General features: G+C 54.7%; 1 protein-coding gene and 1 long non-coding RNA gene across 9 annotated transcripts in view; one reads left to right on the forward strand and one right to left on the reverse strand.

Annotated features, from left to right (window-relative positions):
- Positions 1 to 21,432, forward strand: part of SH3PXD2A (SH3 and PX domains 2A) — a 245,920-nt gene that overhangs the window by 115,067 nt on the left and 109,421 nt on the right. For 7 of the 8 annotated variants that reach the window (XM_005602262.4, XM_001497905.5, XM_005602263.4 and 4 more), the window contains 2 exons: positions 3,258 to 3,334; positions 13,975 to 14,066. In XM_005602262.4, coding sequence (XP_005602319.1) covers positions 3,258 to 3,334; positions 13,975 to 14,066 — 169 coding nt within the window. Of the gene's footprint in view, positions 1 to 3,013; positions 3,095 to 3,257; positions 3,335 to 13,974; positions 14,067 to 21,432 lie in introns of those variants that run through there. The other variant, XM_070221288.1, reaches the window with a different exon arrangement.
- On the reverse strand, positions 416 to 11,955 carry LOC111773297 (uncharacterized). Its single transcript, XR_002807677.2, has 3 exons — positions 11,625 to 11,955; positions 7,814 to 8,002; positions 416 to 1,221 (listed from the first exon to the last, which is right to left on the reverse strand). It is a non-coding gene; the product is annotated as an uncharacterized lncRNA (long non-coding RNA).

The following is a 21,432-nucleotide window of genomic DNA, read 5'->3' on the forward strand; positions in this document are numbered from 1 at the left end:
AGGGGGCAAGGTGGGGGTCCCACGCCCCTGTGGGTGAGGAGCCAGGCAGAGCCCTCCCACCTCCCCGCCCCCATCCCTCCTTTCTCAAACCTTCTGCACCTTATGGAGGCCTTCATTGTTCCTTAACTATTTGTTTTTCACTAGTTCTATCTCTGCAGCTGGATCAGGTCCTGTCTTATCTCTATCTCTATCTCATCTCTATCTCTATCTCTGTCTCATCTCTATCTCTATGTCTATCTCTATCTCTATCTATCTCTACATCTCTATCTCATCTCGTCTCAGGGACACCCGATTCAGTCAGAGGTGTGGCCAGCCTTGAGTTGGAGGCCTGGGAGGGGGACCCTATTTGTCTCCCCATCTCCCTCCTTTCCTTTTTGTCCTCCAACACGGTGAGAAAGAGCAGGAATGCTATTTTTGGAGAATGGATAAATCGTGTTTTATCTCCTTTCAAAAGGAGCACGTGGCTGAGCCAGGCCTGTGGGCCCCGGCCCTCCTGTGGTCTCTCCTTTGGTTTCCTCTGCGTCTTCGACGAGTCCTGCAGGGTCCTGTGAGACACCTCTCGAGCGCTGGCGTCACTGCGCCTGGGTGACCTCCAGCTCCTGCTGTCACTGGCTCAGGCGGAAGGCTCAGCCCCCCAGCCCAGGGCTGCCCGTCATCTTGTCAGTCCTGAGGGTGGCCTCCTCGCACCATGCGTTTATTTTTACACGCCGTTCCCACGGCAGCACACATGTGCCCTCGGCACGCAGGCAGCAAAGTGACAGGCAACCAAAAAAGGGTAGGAGGCAGAGGCCAGGAATACCAAATCCGTGACAGCTCCCCTCAAGGAAAAAGCAGCTGGCTCCAGTGTCTTGATAAATCATGTTTTATCTCCTTTCCAAAGGAACGCGTGGCGGAGCCGGTTTATCTTGATGACATCGTCCCGTCTGCACAGTGTCATCCTTCTGACAGGAGATGGCCCCTCTGCCTGGCTTCAGGGAGAGTGGGAGGGAGAGGCTGGGAGAGGAAAGTGAGTGGACCAGCAAGTACGTACGGGGCGGCTGCTCTACGCAGACCTTGTGCCCAGTGGAGCGTGTGGCACGTGGGGAGGCAGGCGCTGCAGACCATGGGCTCTGGGTCACGCCGTCTGTGCAGAGATGAGAGGCACGGATGGAAAGAAGCCACACTCCACGTGATGAGTTAGGTGTCCCACTGTCTGACTGGAGCAGGGCTGGTGACCAGGACCTGTGGTGACGGGGAAGTCGGATGCTGAAGCAGCTGCTTTCAGTGCCCCCAGGTCCCCTCACCATTCACCTGCCACAAGCTTCTGGGGGGCACACCTGGGGCTTTGTTCTGGCCCCGGGAGCACCCTCGGCCAGAAGCACCCGAGTTAATGCTCTCAGAAGCTCGACACAAGCAGGGAGTTGGTGATACATACCCAAGGCTCCTCGCCCTCGGTCGGGGTGCCTCTGAGCTGTGTTCTGCATCATCTCCCAGAGTCCCCAGCAGAACTGAGCTCTGCTGCCACAGTGATTAACTGACCTGATCATACTTCCCGCTCCTCTACTGATATTTTCCAGCATCACCTCCCAAATAAACAACGTGCACTCAACTCCTTGTCTCTGGGTCTGCTTCTGGGGAAACAGCCTAAACCAAGGCCATGGTAGTACTTGACTTGACCGTGACTGAGGAAGCGTAAGTGGATGAACATGCAGTCTACATATTTGTTCACAGGCAATGGGGATCACCTCAGTGAGGACCCCTTTAATGCAAATTATGAAAATCCATCTCCAACTAGTTTAAATTAAAAATAATTTTATTGTTTTATGCAAGTGAAAAGTACCCGGTAGACTCTGCATTCAGGAAAAGCTACATCCAGCTGCTCAAATGACATCAAAGGAATCAGCCCTTCACCGTCTCTTGACTCTGCTGTTTAATCGTTCAAGAAACATTTATATTGAGCACCTACCTAGTGCTGGACACAGCTCTTTTGTCTCAGTCTGTTTCCTTCTCAGACAATAATGAAGATAGCCACTAAAAGTTCCAGGCTTTCATCCTGGAGCTTAGCAACTGTGGGAGAAAGGAGGTGCCAGCTGAAGTCTCAATGGGAGTCTGAAGCCTCATTGGCCTAGATCGGGTCTCTGCCCATCTCTGGTTGGCTAGGCTGGGTCATGTGCCTACCCTTGTTGCCAGGGGGTGTGGTTAGCTCCATCTGAACCACAAGGACTGGGATGGAGGAGGGGACTTCTGCAGAGGGAAATCGGGCTGACTTGGACAACAGATGCCTGTTACAGCTACGGGGTGAGCACTTCACCATGTGCCGGGCTCCGTGGGCCCTGAGATGAGTCAGATGGGCCCCTGGTGAAAGGAGGCGCTCAGATATCTGTAATACACAGCAGGATGTGGAGAGCACCTTAGGAACAGACAAAGCGTATGGATGTTCTGCAAAGAGGGAGGTTACTCCCAGCTCAGCCAGTCAAGGAAGGCCTTCTGAGAGGGGGCATTGCCCTAGACCTTGACAGCCACTGGGCACAGAAATGCCAGCTGTGTTAGGCCTTGAATGTCAGACCAAGGTGTTCAGATTCTAAATTTAACCAACTGTAAAAGGACTATGCATTGATCTATTTGTTGTAATTGAATTTGGCCATCTCGGAAGAGCCTGCTGGGAAGGTTTGAGGGGCTGGCATTTCCTATAAGCTTTGCCTATTCTTGTAGAGGGGCAGACCAGCCCCGCTGCACCCCTACAGCTGGAGGCTGTGTGTACAGAGAGGCTGGAGAACAGTCAGGCTGGGGCAGTGGCTCTCCCCTTGGCATTGATTTGTGCCCGCCCTGGAAATAGCCACCCACCTAAGCTAAGAATAGGAATTCCTGCCCAGCTAGTAGGAGTGAATGCTGATTTCTCAAGGAGGGATGGGCCTGAAAACAAAACAGCGTGTGGGTTGGGCCATCCTTTGTATTCGTTTGCGAGGTCACTTGGGAGCCGCGCCCACATTGGGGCATGGATCCTGCCATTAGACTAGACAAGGTGACGTGACCAAGATGGCAGCCTCCAGGGCTCCTCAGCTGCCGGAGAAGTCCTGGGCCCTCAGCCTTGGGTCCCTCCTGCCCTCTGGGAGAGGTGACCACTCCTCCTTGTTTCCTTGACAACAGGCAGGGATGGTGGCAGGTGGTGGGCAGCTAAGATGCTGAGAAGCCAAGGGAGAGGAGAATGAGCAGGTAGGGTCCCTGGTCACTATGGCAGCTTTACTGGAATCACCGGCTCATGAACGTCTCTCTTCCAGGCAAGATCCTCTTCCGGAGAAGCCACATCCGGGATGTAGCTGTGAAAAGGCTGAAGCCCATCGACGAGTACTGCCGGGTAAGGGCGTGTCTGAGGGTGGGGTGGGTAGCCCATCTGCCGGAGAGTCTGTCCAGCTGAGAAGGAAGGCCGTCTGTACAAAAGTCTTGGCTGTGGTTTAGCAGAGGCCTCCCGAGGCCTGGCGTTTCCTGGCCAGAGGAATGGGTGTGGGTGTACCTTGGGGAGGGGTCACCCCGTGACTGGGCCACTCTCTGGGACATGAAGGCCTCGGGCTCCCAGCTGAGTCTCTGCTCCTCTCAAGACGTGTCCATATTTCCAAACACTCCTTTAAGTCACCTCCACGGGCTCGGGCGCTAAGTGAAGGGGCCTCCTGCTGAAAGGAGTCTGTAGGTGGCATTTTGCTGGACATAGAAGAACTCTTTCTTTGAATTCCTTTTGGGACGTTGTTGGCATCAGTTCTGAGTTCGGTAACATCCAAAATGCATATTTGTTTATTCACAGAAGTCTTGATAGAAGCAGATGTTCATGGACCCATCTTTCTAGATGCAGATGCTCACACAGACACACACATTAAAACAGCCAACGCCAAAAGCAGACGGGAGAGTGAGGGCAGTCTCGTGAGGCAGAGCCCATTTATCTTTCTACTTCGATCAGAGTCCAGGACCCCTGCAGCGAGGCTCCCACTGCAGTGGCCTTAGCACATGGCCTTCGGATGACCAGACCACCTGGGTTTGAACCCCTGATGAGCTTCATGAACATGAGCAAGTTACTTAACTTCCAGGAGCCTCAGTTTCCACATCTGTACGGTAGGCAGGAGAACAGCCCTCCACAGAAGGTAGTCGGGAGAGTGAAATGAACTGACACCCGTAAGGCAACAGCACAATGTCTGGTGCGGAGGAAGCATTCAGTAGGCGCTAGCTTTTCATTGTTGTTATTTCAAAACGTAAACAATTTAATGTTACCACTGGGCCCCACTGGCTTTAATAGAGATAGAATTTCTTAGTTAAATGAAACCTACTGTGGAGTCTGACTCAAGAATCTTTTTTTTTTAAAGATTGGCACCTGAGCTAACATCTGTTGCCAATATTTTTTTTTCTTCTTCTTCTTCCCAAAGCCCCCTAATAGGTAGTTGTCTATTCTGGTACGAGGTCCTTCTGGTTGTAGTCTGTGGGACGCTGCCTCAGCATGGCCTGATGAGTGGTGCTATGTCCACGCCCAGGATCCTCTCACCAAAGCAGAGTGTGCAAACTTAACCACTTGCCCATGGGGACGGCCCCTGACTCAAGAATCTTGAGGAGAGGCACATGTGGGATAATGTTTTGTTGCAAATACTGGTATTAGAGTGAGAAGAGCTGAGGCCAAATCCCAGTGCCCCACTTACTAGCTGTGTGACCTTGAGCAAGTTACTTTACCTCTCTGAGCCCCAGTTTCTTCCTCTGTAAAATGGAGGTAGGAGCCAGCCCAGTGGCCTAGTGGTTGGGTTGCCATACTCTGCTTCGGCGGCCTAGGGTTCAGGGGTTCAGATCCCAGGCACAGACCTACACACCAAGCCATGCTGTGGTGGCATCCCACGTACAAAGTGGAGGAAGATTGGCACAGATGTTAGCTCAGGGACAGTCTTCCCCAAGCAAAAAGAGGAAGACTGGCAACAGATGTTAGCTCAGGGCCAGTCTTCCTCACAAGAAAAAAAAAACCCAAAGAGGTAAAAACAACTATCTCATGGGGTTCATGAAGGGGGTTGAGTGGGAGAATGTATATCACAGTGTTTGTAACTTCTGAAATGCTCCGTCTCTACATGGAGTTGTTGCCGTAAGGTCCCTTTCTGCACTAATATTTTATAATTCTGAATCACTATGTTTGGCAATAAAAATGTTTAGATAAGAACCAAGTTGCTAAATTTATTAACTGGTGTTAGGGAGATAAGCGCTCTTGTATACTCTCCATTAAGCCAAGTTTGAATTTCGCGACTGTGCAGGTTATACTCGGTCACATTTTCTGCCTTAACCTAAAAGGATGCCCCGATGATGAATACCCTTAAGCTACAAGCTCGTCTTCTTCAGATCAATATTCATCTTCCTCTTTAAAGGGCATTTGCTGTTTCCAGTTAAATTGATGGCTGCAGCCTGAGCTTTTCTTTCTCTTTATATCTTTCCCAGGAAGTTAAATAAATGGGCAAAGCTAATGGGGGAGGGGGCAAAGGGCGGGCGGCGGGCTCTTCCAGCTGGGATTTATGGCTCAGATTCAGCCTCGGCCCTCCTGAGCTGCTGGAGCCCGAGGCATCTGTAGGCGGGCGCTGTGGAAATGCCGTCTCCTCCATCATCTGTAGGAGAAAGCCGATAGCATCTTATCTGCTGGGGTCAGGCTTTGAACAGGACTCCCGAGTCAGGATGAGACTCAAGGGGCCCTGGGGATGTTGCTGGTGGCTGGGGAAGCCATTTAAGTGGAGTCTGCAAGAGGAGGGGCTCCTAACCTGGTTAGTGCAGACAAGAGCTGCTCAGAGCTGGGCAACAAAGAGCCGTGTCGTGGGTTCACCCAGCAGCCAGCCGGCCCAGAGGGAATTTACTCTGAGAATGGTGTGGGGCGAGGCAGTGCAGAAGTGACCTTTAATGCTGCTGAACTAGAAAGCTGGGATCTGTGGTCTGATTGTCTGAGACCTTGGAATGACCTTGGAATGGTCATTAGGGATAAGCCAGCAGCAGCCCCCGGTCACTGCCATCCGGCGTTGTGCTTCACAGCTCTGCCACCCGACAGTCCAATCTATGGCCACTCGGGATCCAACAATTCACTCAGCGTCACTTCCCTCCACAGCGAATTCCATGGTCAGTGCCCTGTGCCGTCCATCCCATGGCCAGCCCTTCCCTTGTCCATGCCTCTCCTCGGACACACTGCTTAGAAACTCTGGGGTTTTTATTTCCAGTACTCTGCATGCAGCTCTGCTTGGCTGGCCAACATCTCCTTCCTTGGACCTGCCAGACAACGTGGGCTCCAGGTCTGGGATTTGCCGGGGATTCACACGCACCCAAAAGTCTGCAGCTGGCTCTGCGCACAGAGCAGCCCGCACCTCTGCCAGGACTCAGACGTGGAAAGTCTGACCGTGCCGTGGACCTCCCCAGACTTTGGGCTCACCGCCCTTGCCGGCCAGCCAGTCCCTCTGCCTAATGGCGGTTTCACAGCCCAAATCTCAGTATTAACTTTAAACATATATGGAGCAGATTGGATGAATGTCACGGAAAATTTACCGAGCACCAGCCGGGTGATGGTTTTATGTGGCACTTGAGGGCCGCGTGTCTATCAAGAAGGGTTCCAAAGGCATTTCTTTAACTCCATAAATTAATTTAACGGGCAGCATGGTTATGTGGTTAATATTTAATGGTTCTGTGGCCTCGACAAGTTGAGGACTTTCATCTCACTAACAAGCGTGTGCTATGCTTGAGGGGCTTAGGTAACAATTTTGTAAGTGACTCCATTTACCCTCTTCCTGTGTGTGAAACACATGTTTGTGGTGTTTGTCTAGGGGATAAAATAAATACCCTGGGTGGGGGGCAGTGAGAGAGTGTTTGAGATTGATCAACCTGCCCTTGGCCACGTCGATGACGTTTATGTGGGTCTCATTTTCCTGGTGGGTGCGACTACAATTTTTTGCTGCCCAAAAAGCTGAGCTTGCTTCTATTATTCTGTCCAGGATAGACTTGCTTTCGGGGTCAATGGCTTTCTTGGTGGGAGGGATGAGGGGTTGGCTATAGTTGGACTGGACTGGGGGAGGGACTCCAAGCCCCACAAGGGGGTCAGCCCTGGAGGGGTAAGGGTCTCCCTACCCAGCCCTCCCCTTCTCTGGGACTCATTCATTTTTATCCCCACTTCCTCGATTCGAAAACTGAGGCTCTTACTTGTGGTGGTTCTTAGTCCCAGGTATTCTCGCTCCCACCATGGGGATTTTTCACCACGGCCCATCATTGGCTCTCACTTTATTAAAGAGAAAGGTTCATGTTGCAACTGAAACAGATTCCTGCCAGGAGTTCCAGGGGTCCGTGGCATGCTCCATCCTGGATACAGGGAGAGTAGCTTTGTTGTGGCCCTCGTTTGAAAGGTGGGTGTGGGCCCGGAGTGTTGCTGATGGGGGAGACTGAGGCAGAGAGCCAAGACTGGTCCGTTCATACCTCCCGAGTGGTCTGGACTCTGGGGAACCCAGTGGTAGAATCTCTCCGTCTCCTCTGGTCCAGACAGGAAAAGGAGTTGCCAGCCTGGGCAACTCAGAGGAGCCTTTCTCCTTTAAGGCCCTCAGAGGAGCCCCACTGCCCACCAGAACCTCCAAGCCGCTCAGCCGGACACCCTGGGGTGTGGTTCCACATGCTGCTCCGCCTCAGCTCCCACCCCCTCCTCCACCCCTGCAGTCCAGTCCACCGGGAACGCAGCTGTTCCCAACTAGCCAGACTGCCTTAGGCTTCCGCCCCTTGGCCTGTGCTGGTCCCTTTCCTGGGATGCATTCAGCTCCCATAGTGCCCCTCCCCGAAGTCCCCTGACTCCCCGGGGAAAGCTCACCATGCCTGCTCCTCTCTCCCCAGAAAACTCTGCACATGCCTCCATGCAGCACACTTGCCCTGCACAGGAGGGTAATTTCTGTGTGTCCGTCTTCTCCAGACCAGGAGCTCCTTGAGGACCACGTGTGTTATCTTTGTGTCTTCACTAACAAGCAGAGAGCCTGGCCCCTCGTGGGTGTCCAGCCAGTATCTGAGGACAGGATGCAAAGATCACACACAAGCAGAAGAAACCTCTGAGGAAGGTGACATGCCCCCAAGGCCCCGAGGTACTAGGATCCCTTGTGAAATGACTTAAGCTGCAACCTCGCATTAGACACTATTTCCATTTCAAAAGGATTTGCTGCTTACATCCTTCAAAAAGAGAACTCATATGTTTGAAATAATCTGATTTACAGAATTTCGGTGACCCCCAGCTTCCTATTAAAGGTGGTGACCTAGGAGGAACAGGCCAGGCAGCATCAGCAGATGGGGGCTGAGAATAGGGGACCAGACGGACAGGACTCCAGCCCCCGGGCCGCACCCCCAGTCCCTCCAGAGTAGCTGGGTTTTTACCTTTGAGATTTCCATGGATTAGAAACCAAAATGATACTGCTAAAAATAAGAAAATGTTCGACCCCATGGAAAGAGCAGGATGCCCACGGTTGCTTTGCCAAATGCAGAACTTTGCTTTCTGTCCCGGGACCGACATTACCCAGGGTGGAGGGCTTTGCGGAGGGGGGTCGTTTCGAAGCAGGAGGTCTGAGCGGTCGGCCTGGGGCGCCCTCCCTGGCAGGTGCGCTTGAAGCACCAGGCTTGTCCTGCTGTATCTGGGTGGAGCTCTAGAGGCACTGCCACCCTCTGCCTTATCTAGATCTGCACCACCTGGAACGATGATGCGGTACCAAGTGGTGGCCCGTGTCCCTGGCCCCCCGATAATGCTCTTGCGGGGGCCACCAGCTGGAGCCCTCGGAGCAGTTTAGCACTGGGAAAGGGGACACTGGAAGGACTAGCTGAGGGCGGTCAAAAACCTGGATAGCTCTTCAGTGCCTCGTTCGCAGTCTCCCCCGGCACCCACTGCCCCCAGCCCACTCCCTTGCCCTGTTTCTCCAGATCTGCTCTCAGCTAGCTCGCCAGCCCCCTAGACCATGAGTGGCAGGGTTGGAAGGGACTGAAGTCAGCTCAGCAGACATTCTGCAGGGCCTGCGTGCTCTAGGCAGCCCACAGGGCAGTGGCCCCTCCCTAGATGCTGAGGGCTGTGAGGTCATGCCCATTCCAGCTGTTCTCCCACCTGGGACCTTCAGGACCCTCCGACCTCACCGGAGTCAGAGGCTTATTAGAAAGGCTCAGTCACGGTGATGATAGATCAGACACTGAATTCACTGATAATGGTGCTGCTTACAGTCCTGGAGCCACCGACTGTCAGACCCGGAAGAAATCAGGTTGTCTCCAGCCTGGATTTGTCCCAGCTGTGTTCTAGGGGCTGTCGATAGGAAAACCAGCTCCACGGTCAGAGACCTGTGGGCAATGCTGGAGGCAGTACAGACTGGTAGGTGAGACAGAGCGTAGGCTCCAAACTCAGATGGGCGGATTCAAAATCTTGCTACTTACTGGCTGTGTGGCCTTGGGAAATTACTTAGCCTCTCTGTGCTTTGGTTTCTTCTTCTGTAAAATTGAAATCATAGTCATACCCATCAGAGTTAATGTGATGATTAAATGATTCAATCCCCCAGGATGTCATTATTGTTAATAATTGCTGGCCTAAACAAAGCTTTCCAGGTTTCTTTCCTGCAAGACTTCTCAGAGCCTTTACTATGGTAAAGAACATGGTGATCTCCAAGATGGGGACCACCAAGGCACCATTTCGCATGTGCCCACAGAACTCATTTTTCCTCATCAAACAAGTGTTCCATGAGATAGTTTGCGATTCCAGAGTTAGTCTGTTTTATCCTAGAAGAAACAACCAGAGAGGTAAGTGAGCTGCCCAAAGTCACACAGCAAGTCTCTAACAGCAGAATTGGAACTGGAATTGAGGTCTTGTGACTCCCATTCCAGTGTTCTTTGTAGTCTGCATCGCGGCTTTCACCTAAAGAATAGTGACAAGGAAGACAATAGTGTCACAACTGAAATGGACTGCGTGTTTACTCAGGGCCAGGCACTGTGCTAGGCTCCTCATATTCATGACCTTACTTAACCTTCTAACTGGCAGGTGCCATATCCAATCCATTGTACTGAGTTCAGAGAGTACAAGTAATGCATTCAGCATCACACAGCCTTTGAGTGGTAGAGGCAGGACTTAAACCCACGTCTGCCGGCCCCGAGGCCCTGACTTAACCACCCCACGGCATGTATCATGAATGTCCAATGGCAGAATTTTAGGCCTGAGCTGGTGGGTGGTGCCCCTGAAAATGCCCATGTGTTGGCCCCCACCTGCTCCTCTCAGAAAGGCCGGGTCTGGGGGTTCCCCAGCTCTGGCAGCCGTCGCCAGCGCAGGCCTCGGGGACTGACTGCTTGGCACCTGGCTCTCCTGCCAAATGATTTTGGCCAGAGCGGGACTTGGCGGCAGCTCTGGTGGAAGCTGCTCCGAGCTGAGAGCCTCTTGTCAGCCTGAAATCGGGTCCAGCCCTCGATGCGGCTCTCCTCGGGGCTCCTCATTAAAGAAAGATGCCACGGTGGTTCAACCAAAGGCCTCTTTGTCTGAGGCTCTCACAGCCCACGCGTCCTCTGCCCCCAGAAGGCCGGTCTCTGTCGGCATGAAGGGCCCCTGTGTTCGCCGCTGGTGCTGGATGAGCCGTGGCCGGCCGGCGTCTGCGCCGGGGCGGGTGGCAGTGTGCTGAGCTGGGAGGGCGTGAGCGCTCTGGGCCGACTGGAAGCCTCCCTCCCCAAACCCCTTTCAGGGGGGTGACCCTGGCAGCGACTCTGCACACAGCCTGGGGCCCTGGTGATGGTTCCCTCCTGCCTCCTGCCCATCCTGGCCCATTAGTGCTTCCTCCTGAACCTTCCTGCTGCCCACCAGGAGCCCCTGCCCTGCACGTGCCTGATTTCCACTTCTCTTTCTGCCTCTGTTTCTGTTTCCCTCCCTGCATCTTTCTGTCTCTCTTCATCTCTCTGTATATCTGTTTCTTTTTTTCTTTTTTTTTTTTCTGCTTTATCGCCCCAAACCACACCCCCCAACCCGTACACAGTTGTTTATCTTAGTTGCTTGTCCTTCTAGTTGTGGGATGTGGGACGCCGCCTCAACATGGCCTAACGAGCGGTGCCATGTCCGCGCCCAGGATCCGAACCCTGGGCTGCCGCAGTGGAGCGCGCAAACTTAACCACTCGGCCACGGAGCCGGCCCCTCTTTTTTTTTTTTTGAGGAAGATTAGCCCTGAGCTAACTGCTGCCAATCCTCCTCTTTTTGCTGAGGAAGACTGGCCCTGAGCTAACATCCGTGCCCATCTTCCTCTATTTTATATGTGGGACGCCTGCCAGAGCATGGCTTGCCAAGCAGTGCCATGTCTGCACCCAGGATCCAAACCGGTGAACCCCGGGCTGCAGAGAAGCAGAATGTGCAAACTTTGCTGCGCCACCAGGCCAGCCCCTGTATATCTGTTTCTTTGTCTCTGTCTCTCTCAGTCTCTGTCTCGCCCCCTCCATCTCTCTGTCTCGGTCTCTCTCTGTGTCTCTCTCCCCCTCCATTTCTCTGTCTCTCCTTCTGCAGTTTTTCTTTTCCTTCTACCCTCTCTGGGGGAGCAAACAGCACCCCCAACGTCTGTTAAGCGAAAACTCAAGCACTTTGGGGCAGGTTCCACCCATCCTACTTTCTGAGCACCGGGCTTCATTCTGCCACTTACTTTATTGTGGTTCATCCCCCAGCAGCCTCAGGATCCTCATTGTAGACGGAGGCAACCGTGTCTACCTCCAGGACAAAATGGGGTGACACGTGTTCAGGTGAGCTCTTTCAGGGTGGCGGCCGTGTCTGGCTCATCCCTGTAACACCAGGGCACAGCCCGTGTCCTGCTCATGATGAGAGCTCCCCGTTTGCGGGGTGATTGAAGAGTCAAGGAGCCCAGGGCAGAGCCTGACACGTGGTGGCTCTCCTTACGAGTTAATCTCCCCTCTTTGTTTCCTGGCTATTCGTGCGGATGTGATCTGTTAGAGAGCCCCGGAAAGCCCGGCTCTGGGAGGAACAGCTGGGAGTGCAGTGTTGTCTTTCCTGTGCTGGTCGGGGCTTGTCTCGTCTTGCCCGGGTGTGGGTTTGGCATCAAGAAGGCCATCAGGGTATGTTGCCTAGTGTTCGATGCCATACTTGAATTGCTACCTGACCAGCTCAGAGAAGAAGTAAACTGTCGCTTCCCTCTTCCTCAACACTGTACTTTGTCAGTACAACCTAAGACCACGTGTGCTGTTTTTGCCCCATTATCCTGTCCCACTACTGTTGGATATTGGGCTTTGCACAGCCAAACCCTTATTCATGCATTCATTCGTTCATGTGAACAAATGCTTATTGAGTGTCTGCTCTGTGCCAGGGACCCTTCTAGGATCTGGGGACACAGCAGTTGACAGATGAAAGTCCCTGCCCACGTGGAGCTTACCATCTAGCAGGGTCTTCATCTGTAACGTGATCTGGTCATGAGGTTCCAGGGACTGCACCCACGGAGGCCCCAGCACACCTGGCACATTGGAGCCACCGGACCGGGTCATGGTTCCTGAAGCAGCCCCCAGTGAAGGGGCCTGGGGAGGCATGGGCATGTGACCTCCTCCTGTCCAGCTGACCACTGACCTGGAGCCTCCTTATCGGTGGCTCCTCACATCCCCACAGTCCCGGGGTTTCCTCTTCCTTCTGGCTGCAGCCCAGAGTTCTCTTGGCCCTGTTCCTCAGCCCTGCTTTAGCAGTGGCCTCTCCTGTCTGTTTGGACCAAAGGATCATTCCAGCGTTTTTTCTCCATACTAGAGAGCAGGGTTCACAGAGTTCCCTTTGAGAGCTCCCTTCTCCTGGCCTCAGCCACACCCGCGCCCCTCCATGTTAGACTGGGCCAGGTCCAGGGTCCCATGTGCCCCAGGCTGCAAGGTGTGGGTACGGTCGGTGTGCAGCAGGAACTCTGACCATCGTCTGACCCTAATCCCTCACTTTCCGGCAGCAGACTCTCAGCCCTCCCTGGATGACAGGCGCACAGCTGGCCCACAGCCCTGCCTGGACAGTTGTCCCCCATGGGATCCCCATCCCTGTCCTCTCCGCCCATCCGATCCTGTGAACCCCTCTAGCCTAGCTCATGCCAACTCTTCTAAGAAGTCTTTCTGTGCCCTTTACTTCTACTGCTCTTCCAGGCGTCCTCGCTTAGCCTACGTAAGGCCCTGTGAAAGCAGGCCCAGGCCGGCCCTCCCTCACTCAGGCACTCGGGCCACACCGACCTCAGTCAGCTTCTGGAACCACCATGCTTGATCTCTCCACCTACCTTGACCGATTAATTCTTACCCATCCTTCAGAGCTCAGCTTCAAAGAGTCTTTCCTAACCACTCTCTCACCCCGCCCCAATCTTCCTAGGTCGTATCCAACTCCATTATAGCACCATGCTGTTCTCGGTAGAAGTATTTAGTTTGTTGTTAAATGAGTAATTGTGCTGTCAGTATTTAGGGACTGTGAATATCTGCTGCAGCTGGAGTGTGGCTACTGGGAGACCAGACTGGTAGGATAAGACCTCAGATTGTCAGGCCAAGGATCTTGGACCCGTGCTGTGGGCAGGAGGGGATTCTTCCAGGATTCATGCAGAATTGCTAGGTCCTGAGGGCCCTGAGACCTAGGGTTCAGTGGTCACTGTTTTTTGTTTCACTGGCAGATTGTTTAGTTGTTTTACTGGCTAGTTGGCTGGTTGGTTGGATGAATTATTGGCTGGATGGTAGATAGGTTGCTTGGTTGACTGATTAGTTAGTTATTATTAGTTGACTAGTTGGTTAGTTGATTACTTGGCTGGTTGGTTAGTTGATGGGATGGATGGATGGATGGAGAGTTGTTTCATTAGTTAGCTGAGTAGTGATTTCATTGATCAGTTGTCTGGTTGGATGGGTGGGTGGCTGGTTGACTGTGTCTTCCACGGAACAGTGCTTGAGCCTGCCCATCACTGTTGGCCCAAGTTGACTCTGCTTTTGGTTTTTCTGTTCCCAGTTTCATCAGGCCTAATGCCTTTTCTTCCTGTCTCTCCTCAGGCACTCGTCCGGCTGCCTCCCCACATTTCCCAGTGTGATGAAGTCTTCCGGTTCTTTGAGGCCAGACCAGAGGATGTCAACCCTCCTAAAGAGTGAGTGGTAGCTCAGGCCTCTCCCATATGCTTGGGAGGTGTGGGCTAAGCTGAGGCCATCATGGAGAGGCCAGGATGTGGGGACATGTGTAGGGGGAGAGCTGGTAAGGAAAGATGGGCCAAAGAAACCAGGACCATTATTCCCCAGACTCTTATTGCCAAAACTTGCTCCTCATTTCCTTTACCCTGGGGCTGGCAAGTGAGGGTGTCTCTGCATTTGGGGAGCAGGTTTCCACATAAACTCTTTCTAGCTCCCAGGTTATTTTTTTTTTAAAGGTTTTATTTTTCCTTTTTTTCTCCCCAAAGCCCCCTGGTACACAGTTGTGTATTTTTAGTTGTGGGTCCTTCTAGTTGTGGCATGTGGGATGCCACCTCAGCATGGCCTGATGAGCAGTGCCATGTCTGCACCCAGGATTTGAACTGGTGAAACCCTGGGCCACTGAAGCAGAGCGCGCGAACCTAACCACTCGGCCACGGGGCCAGCCCCACTACCAGGTTATTTTAAGGAGCAGACGAGATAACAGAAAATGTAATGGTCATGCAATTCAGATTTTCGGGGTTAGCAGTCCTTGCTCTTGACTGTTGATGGTACCAGGCTCCCAGCTGAAATGCAGGGTTGGGGGGCAGGTGCTGCCCAGGCTGAAAACTCACCCACTGATTGACTCAGCAGTCCTCGGAGGCTACAGCAGATTCTATGATCATCATCAAAAATAACAATGACTGTACCTGGAGAGTTTACAACATGGCTTCCACCTATAACATTTTATGATAGACATTAGGATCCCTGTTTACAGAGGAGGAAACTGAGGCCCAGTAAGGTTAGGTGATTTTTTTCGAAGTCATACAGCTCGTTGGGTATGTGACAAAGGCGTGAGACTTGAACCCAAATCTCTGATTACTAGTGTCCCAGACCGGCTGATGTTTCCATGGTTGGAGAGAAATGGGGAACCAAGTAGGTCTTTTCTTCTCTCTGGAAGCAGGATGCTCTGGGCCCGGTGGTCAAGATGACCCACCCAGTCATGTGGGCTTCCCTCCTATGGCCGCCCTCTCTTGCTCAGAACACTTCCCTCACCTATACACCTCCAAGTAGGTTCTCAATGAAGAGAAAAATCCAGTGTCTACCCAGGAGCTGAGGAGCAGAAGAATACAGCCAGGGGAAGAGGGTTGGGTACAGGAGAGGACTTGAAGAGGATGCTAGTTGATCACCTCCCTCCATATCTCTGTTCCCCTGAAATATTAAAGTCCCAGGATGGGAGAGAGAGAGGCAGATGGGATTACTACAGAGGGAAAGAAGGAACAGTCCAGAGGAATTGTCTGGGACACATAGCGAGAGGCAGGGGACCATCTGGTGATGAGGAGGAGAAAGCCTGAATACAAGGGTATGCGTTGCACAGCTCCGGGGGCCTCATTCACACTGCAGTTTCTGTGAACGGTACCCACAGAGGTTGTCAAGTGCACAGCCTGCACACCCATACATGGCACTTATGCCTAAAGGGGCCCTTTTCTTTTCATCCGTGCTGTAAGTCTAAGAGCCTAAAATGTCCTGGGCCCTTTGAGGGAGGAAAAAGCATTATCCAGCTCAGAGGCTCACGTGGCCTAACAAAGGCCATCTCCCTTGCAGACTGCCACAGGCTTAAAAACAAGCAAATACCCCCAACCATCAGAAACTCGTTGATGACACGGTTCACAGGGGGAGCAGTTGGAAACCACAGGGGATGGGATGCCTGGTCTTGAGTCCACACCCCAACTCAGCTTACTAGCCACACAGCTCCAAGGCAGGTCACTCGAGGAGCTTCTCCAGGCCTCTCTTTTCCCATCTGTAACAAGGACATAGTGATTAATCCCTGCTCTTGCTCCGTCCAAGGATCGTCTGTGAGACTCAGATGACATGAGGGCTGGGCAAGAGCTCTGCAGACGACAAAATGAGATGCAGGGGTGTGTTCTCAGCAGAGGAGGGGCAGGGCTCTCACGCACCTACTGCGTGTGTGGCGGGCTCGTGAGAGAGGTTTGCACCAGGAGTTTTGTGTTCTTATCCCCACATCCCAGAAAGAAACAGGCTCACCTCCAGAGCTGGCACTTGAACGCAGAATTTCCTGATTTCAAACAGAGACCTATCCCCTTTCCACTCCTCCCGCCTGCCTCCCTGGTTTGAGGAGGAGTAGGGGACCAGGACCGTGGTCCTGACACCTCTCAGTGTGTCCTCTCTGTCGTCCCGTCTCAGTGCTCCCACCCTCACTCTGCCGGGGCAGGGGACGGCTCCTGAGCCTCCCCAGGGCCACACCTGGCCCTGCCCCTCCCCGGCTCTGATGGCCTCTCGGAGCCTTCTGTTCTCCTTCTGTCTATAGGGAGAGAGATGCCCCTCCCCAGGCAGGTTGTCATTGGAGTCATACGTGATCATGTGCCCACAGGAGGGGAGAGGGGTCCCTGGCTGGTAGATGAAGGAGGAGATGTGGCACCACAAAATCAACTGACCCCACCTTGGAGTCGTGCCTCTAAACCCCATTCTGCTAGTCAGCTAAATAAATGAGGCCTACCTCACGTGTCCTCCTGCACACTAATGGCAATAGGTTAGCCTTTTGCTCATCTCCAGAAGGCCCTCGAGGAATGGTGGAAACCAGCTCAGAGTTGTGCGTTGGTGAGGCAGCGGGCATGGCTTTGCGGGGCCAGGCTCTGGGGTCAGGGCCTGCCACTCAAGACTCTGTGATCTCTGACCATTGCTGGAGCTCTCTGCCTTTCTGCTTTCCCATCCCCCAAACGCCATAATGTGGAGCTCATGGAGTGGTCCCGAGGGCTCACGGAGGTTACGTGTGTACTGAGATAACCCCACCAGGTGCTGTGGGCACAGAGGAAGTGCTCAACGGTTTTGTTCCTGGAAGGTTGTGGAGTGGAGTGGAGTGGAATGTGGCTCAGTGCACGCTCCACCCTGCAGACCACAGCCTGCCTTTTGCAGGGAGGGCCTCCAAGTCTCCGTGTCAACCAGGGTCATCTGCCTTTTTCTTGAGGTGGTGCAGGTCACCTGGGCAGGTTCACAGCTGGTCTGGCAGAAGACGGCCTGAGAACAGGAATCTCTCTGGCATGAGACAGGCCTGAGGCTCAGGAAGTGGGGTCAGCTGCAGCCAGACAGTCATGAGGGCTTGTCCTCCCTGGTCCAGGTGCTGGCCCTGCTTGGCCCCCAGGACCCGCCAAGAGAGCCCTGTGTTCCCCTGCAGACTATGCTCGCCACGAATGAGCCCAGACCTGGAGGTGACCCTGGGCTGACAGGCTGACCATCTGTCTGCCCAGGGCTGGCACCCGCCGCACCTTCTCGCAGGCTGCAATACGCCTCCCCCTCCCCCTCCTCTTGAAACATAAACACGGGATCGAGTAGCCGAGTAACCGCGTATTTTGACTCCGGGGCGACGGTGGAGTGGCTTATCAAATTATCAAAGCCTGTGGATTTAATTGGAATTTTGCAGATAACCCCCGGCCTCTTTCAAGTGTGCTGCTGCAGGGGCCTTCGAGCGTCCGCAGGGGCCGGGGGGGCACCGTGCCCCTTTACATCTTGCAGGGAAGACGAGGCCTGCAGCTGCCCCACTTTGGTGGGGGAGGTGGGCAGCAGGCCTGAGCCCCTCGGCTTTGATCCCAGGCACTCCCTGGCCCCCGCGGGTGGAGAGCGGGGCCTCCCCTTTGGACTGCTGGCAGTTGCTTTGGGCCCCTGGCCCCGAACAGAGAGGGTGTTCCTTACAGACACCTTGGGCACCGGGCACAGAGCGCCTCCCCATGTGGCTGTCCCAGGAAGGTTGCTCACGTGCCCCGTCCTTGCTCCTCTGCTCACACTGGCCACCACGTGTTGCTGCCATGTGTGAGCAGTGCTGAGCTCCTCCAGGGCCCCTGGCTCAGGCCCCAGACCCTGGTGTTGTTCTGGATTCACTTCTTTCCTTCACACCCTTCCGTCCAACTCATCAGCACATCCTGTGGGCACTACCTTCGGAATACATCCAGGCTCTGACCACATCTCCCCACTTCCCCTGCTGCTCCCCCGGGCCAAGCCACTGTCACCTCTCACCTGGATGCTGGCCTCCTGGCTGGTCTGCTTGCATCGGCCCTTGCTCTCTAGGGTCCATTTTCTACACAGCAGAAGGTATGGTCATTTAAAGTATATGTCAGGTCATGTCACTCCTCTGCTCAAAATCCTCCATGCCCCCCACATCACTCAGAGTCTAGGCCCACTTGGCCTCCCCCCACCTCCCCCTGCCATGGCCCCTCCTGCCACTCCCCGCCTGCTCTGCTCCAGCCACACGGCCTGCCTGCTGCTTCTCCAACCTCCCAGCCATGTTCCTGCCTTGGGGCCTTTGCACTGGCTCCTCCCTCTGCTCCTTGGCCTGTTCCCACATCTCCTTCCAGTCTTGACGCAGGAGCTGCTCAGTGAGGCCGTCCCTGGCTCCCTGTGTGAAATCGCCCAGTGCTCGCTCTCCCCTTCCCGGCTTCTGTCTTTGCGGAACTTATCACTTCTTCACATGTAACTGGTTGTTGTCAGTCCTCCCACCAGAACTTGGCTCCAGGAGAGCAGGAGCCTGTCCCTGTTCCGTTCACACAGTGTCCCCAGAGCCCAGAGCAGCCTCGGGAGACATCTGCCAAATGAATGACAGAGGTCCCTCAGGTGTCGCTGTAGTCTTTCAGGGTGGGGAGACTGATGTGATTTTACAGAGATCAAGGCTCAGAGAGCGGGGGTTGCCCACCTGAGGTCACCCAGCTGTCAGGTGGCAGGGCCAGGATCCAGACTTGGGCAGGCTGGCGGCAAGAGAAGCTGGTGAGGACGCTTCTCAGCCTCTCCTGTGTGGACGCTGGGGCAGCCGTGTGGCTGGTATGGGGTTGGGAGAGCCCTGGTCACCAAATCCTGAAGGAAGGCGATAAAGACCCACCCCTGGAGCTCAAGGGTTGGACCCTGGGCCATCCTGAGTGGTAACTCTGACAACCAGATGAGCCTGGCCTTGTGGAAGCCACACACTGGCACCCCTACAGCACCCCAAGGTGACCCCTAGCTGTGCACATGGCCCGCCCAGCACGGTGTCCTGGGTGTCCTGGGGCCACACGCTCTGCCTGGCTTTGCTGAATGCCCTGCGGGCTGCTGGGCTCCCACAGACACAGTAGCCCCCCCAGACAGTAGGCCCCTCTGCTCTGATACTCAAGTGGTATCAGTGATGGCAGACGGGAGCCAAGGCAGTCTCAGGCTGGCGTGCAGGACTCACATCCTAGTCGACCACATGACCCAGCAAACGCCTCTTTTTATTCAAGTTTAAATTTGTATCCAATTGAAACAATGAACCTAAAGGTTCTCAAAGGGACCCCTGGGAGCCAAGTCCTGGGGCCCCGGAGTGATGTGCATTCCTCTTGGAGAAGGGCAGGGGGAGGTGCAGCCCCGTGTGGCCCCTGGGGGCTTGTGACCCAGCTTTCCGTCTCTCCAGCCTCCTGGCCCACCAGCCACCCCCTTATTCTTAGGTGCCAGTCACAGGAGAGCAGCCAGCTGTCCCCAGCCTGCAGCCCATGCCCTGCTGTTCCCTCCCTGCAGCGCTCCCCAACCCCTCTCCCCGTGCGCCCTGGGACAGAGTCGTGCTCAGCCCTCACACTCTCCCAGGAAGCCCTCACCGACGTGCACAGCCTGGCTGCTGGGAGTGGCACTGGCCGTACCACATTGGTCTGCTCATGGGTCTCTCCCTACCACGGCGGCCCACATTTCTGCCCCCCCAGGGCCTGGCACCTGGTAAATGTTGACTGAACCAAAGTCACAGCCGTGTAACAAGATTAAAAATCGAACTGCCCACTGTCAAGGGAGCGGTGTGAAGAGCACTCTGGACCGCTCTGGAGTTAGGCGATCTGGGTTCCCAGGCCAGCTCTGCCCCTTGCCTCTCTGTGCCTCAGTTTCCTTCTCTGTAGAGTGGGAATGACAATAGCACCTGCCCCCAAGGGCTGTTGTGAGGAGGATGCTTTAGCGCACACAGACCTGTGTGCAGTCAGCCCTCCCCACGGCCAGTGTGGCCGTCATCGTCGCAGCAGCCCCGGGGGGTAGGTGCAGCAGTGCGAGGCTCCGCATCACCCCGACCTCAGGTCTGCCCCCCAAAGCCACAGGGTGGGGCTGCAGCCTCCTTTTGCTGCCTGACTGCTGTTAGCCCTCTGCTCTCAGCCCGAGCCTGTGGGCAGGGGGACACACAGGCATTTGGTCCCCATGTCGCAGAGGGGAAAACGGAGGCCGGGGCTGGGCTTGTGTTCCTCCCTCTCATCACACACTTAGGGGCCTGCCTGTCAGCCTGCCCACTGGCCTGGGGCTCTGGGCCAGTAGGGCCCACCTCTTAGACAACAGCACCAGGGGCACACAGTGGGCCCAGTAGCGTGCTGAGGGTCTCTTGCTCCCTGCCGCCCCCTCTCGGCTCTAGGCCTGGGCCTGTCCCCTCAGCACATTTCTTCCCACTGAAGCCAGCCAGCGTCCTGGTTAAATTCCTGAAATTGCATAGGAGGAGCAGAGCCTTGCTAAACGGGTTTTTGTTCTTCGGCCCCAGGGCCACAGAGCCACTCTCTGTTGTGGCCTAGAACAATGGTCCAATGTTCGCAGGGACCTGGGGTGAGAGGCGGATGGGCCCACAGCCAGACCAGAGCCCTCCTTGCCCAAGCCTGCCCAGAGGGCCCTCTTGCATCTGGCCTAGGGGTCCACCCCCAACAGCCCTGCCACCTGCCACATCTGGGGGACATCTGGGCAGGCCAGAGAGAAAGGGAGGCTGTCCTACCTGACCCAAGTGGACCCGGGTTTGAGTTTAGGCCAGGGACTTGTTAAAGTGGCCCAGGGTCTGACTTGGAGGGCACTGAGCGAGGTTCCCAGGGCTGGAGGACCAGGGCAGGGCAGGCAGCTACTCTGAGGCTGGGCTGGGCATGAGGTCAGACCCAAGAAAAGGCACTTCTCTGCAGGGTCTCACCGCCCTCCATGCCGTTTGTATTTCAGAAGAGGTCGAGGCTGTGGCTGCTCTCCCGTGGGGAAAGCAGAGTCCAGGAGGACAGAGCGGGCATTGCTAGCCCAGCAGGAAGACAGAGGGGGTGTGGCCGTCCTGCCAGGATGGCCCTGAGATTGGGGATGCTCCTACAGGAGCCCCCACATCCTCAATCCCAGTCAAATTCCAGGTCAGGCCTGCTCAGGAGTCTGACTCCTGATGTCAGAATCTAGGCTCCCCTGCTGACAGCAGTGTGACCTCGGGTTGGTGACGGAGCCCTCCCTTCTCTGTAAGTCACACCTACCTGCCTGGACGCTGAGGAGAATGAAATGAAATGTGTGTGGAGCACGTAGTAGGTACAGAATCAGGTTACCCTCTTCTCTTCCTTCTCTTCCCTGGGAGGCAAATGG

This window comes from Equus caballus, chromosome 1, assembly GCF_041296265.1.
Source record: "Equus caballus isolate H_3958 breed thoroughbred chromosome 1, TB-T2T, whole genome shotgun sequence".
NCBI lineage: Eukaryota > Metazoa > Chordata > Mammalia > Perissodactyla > Equidae > Equus > Equus caballus.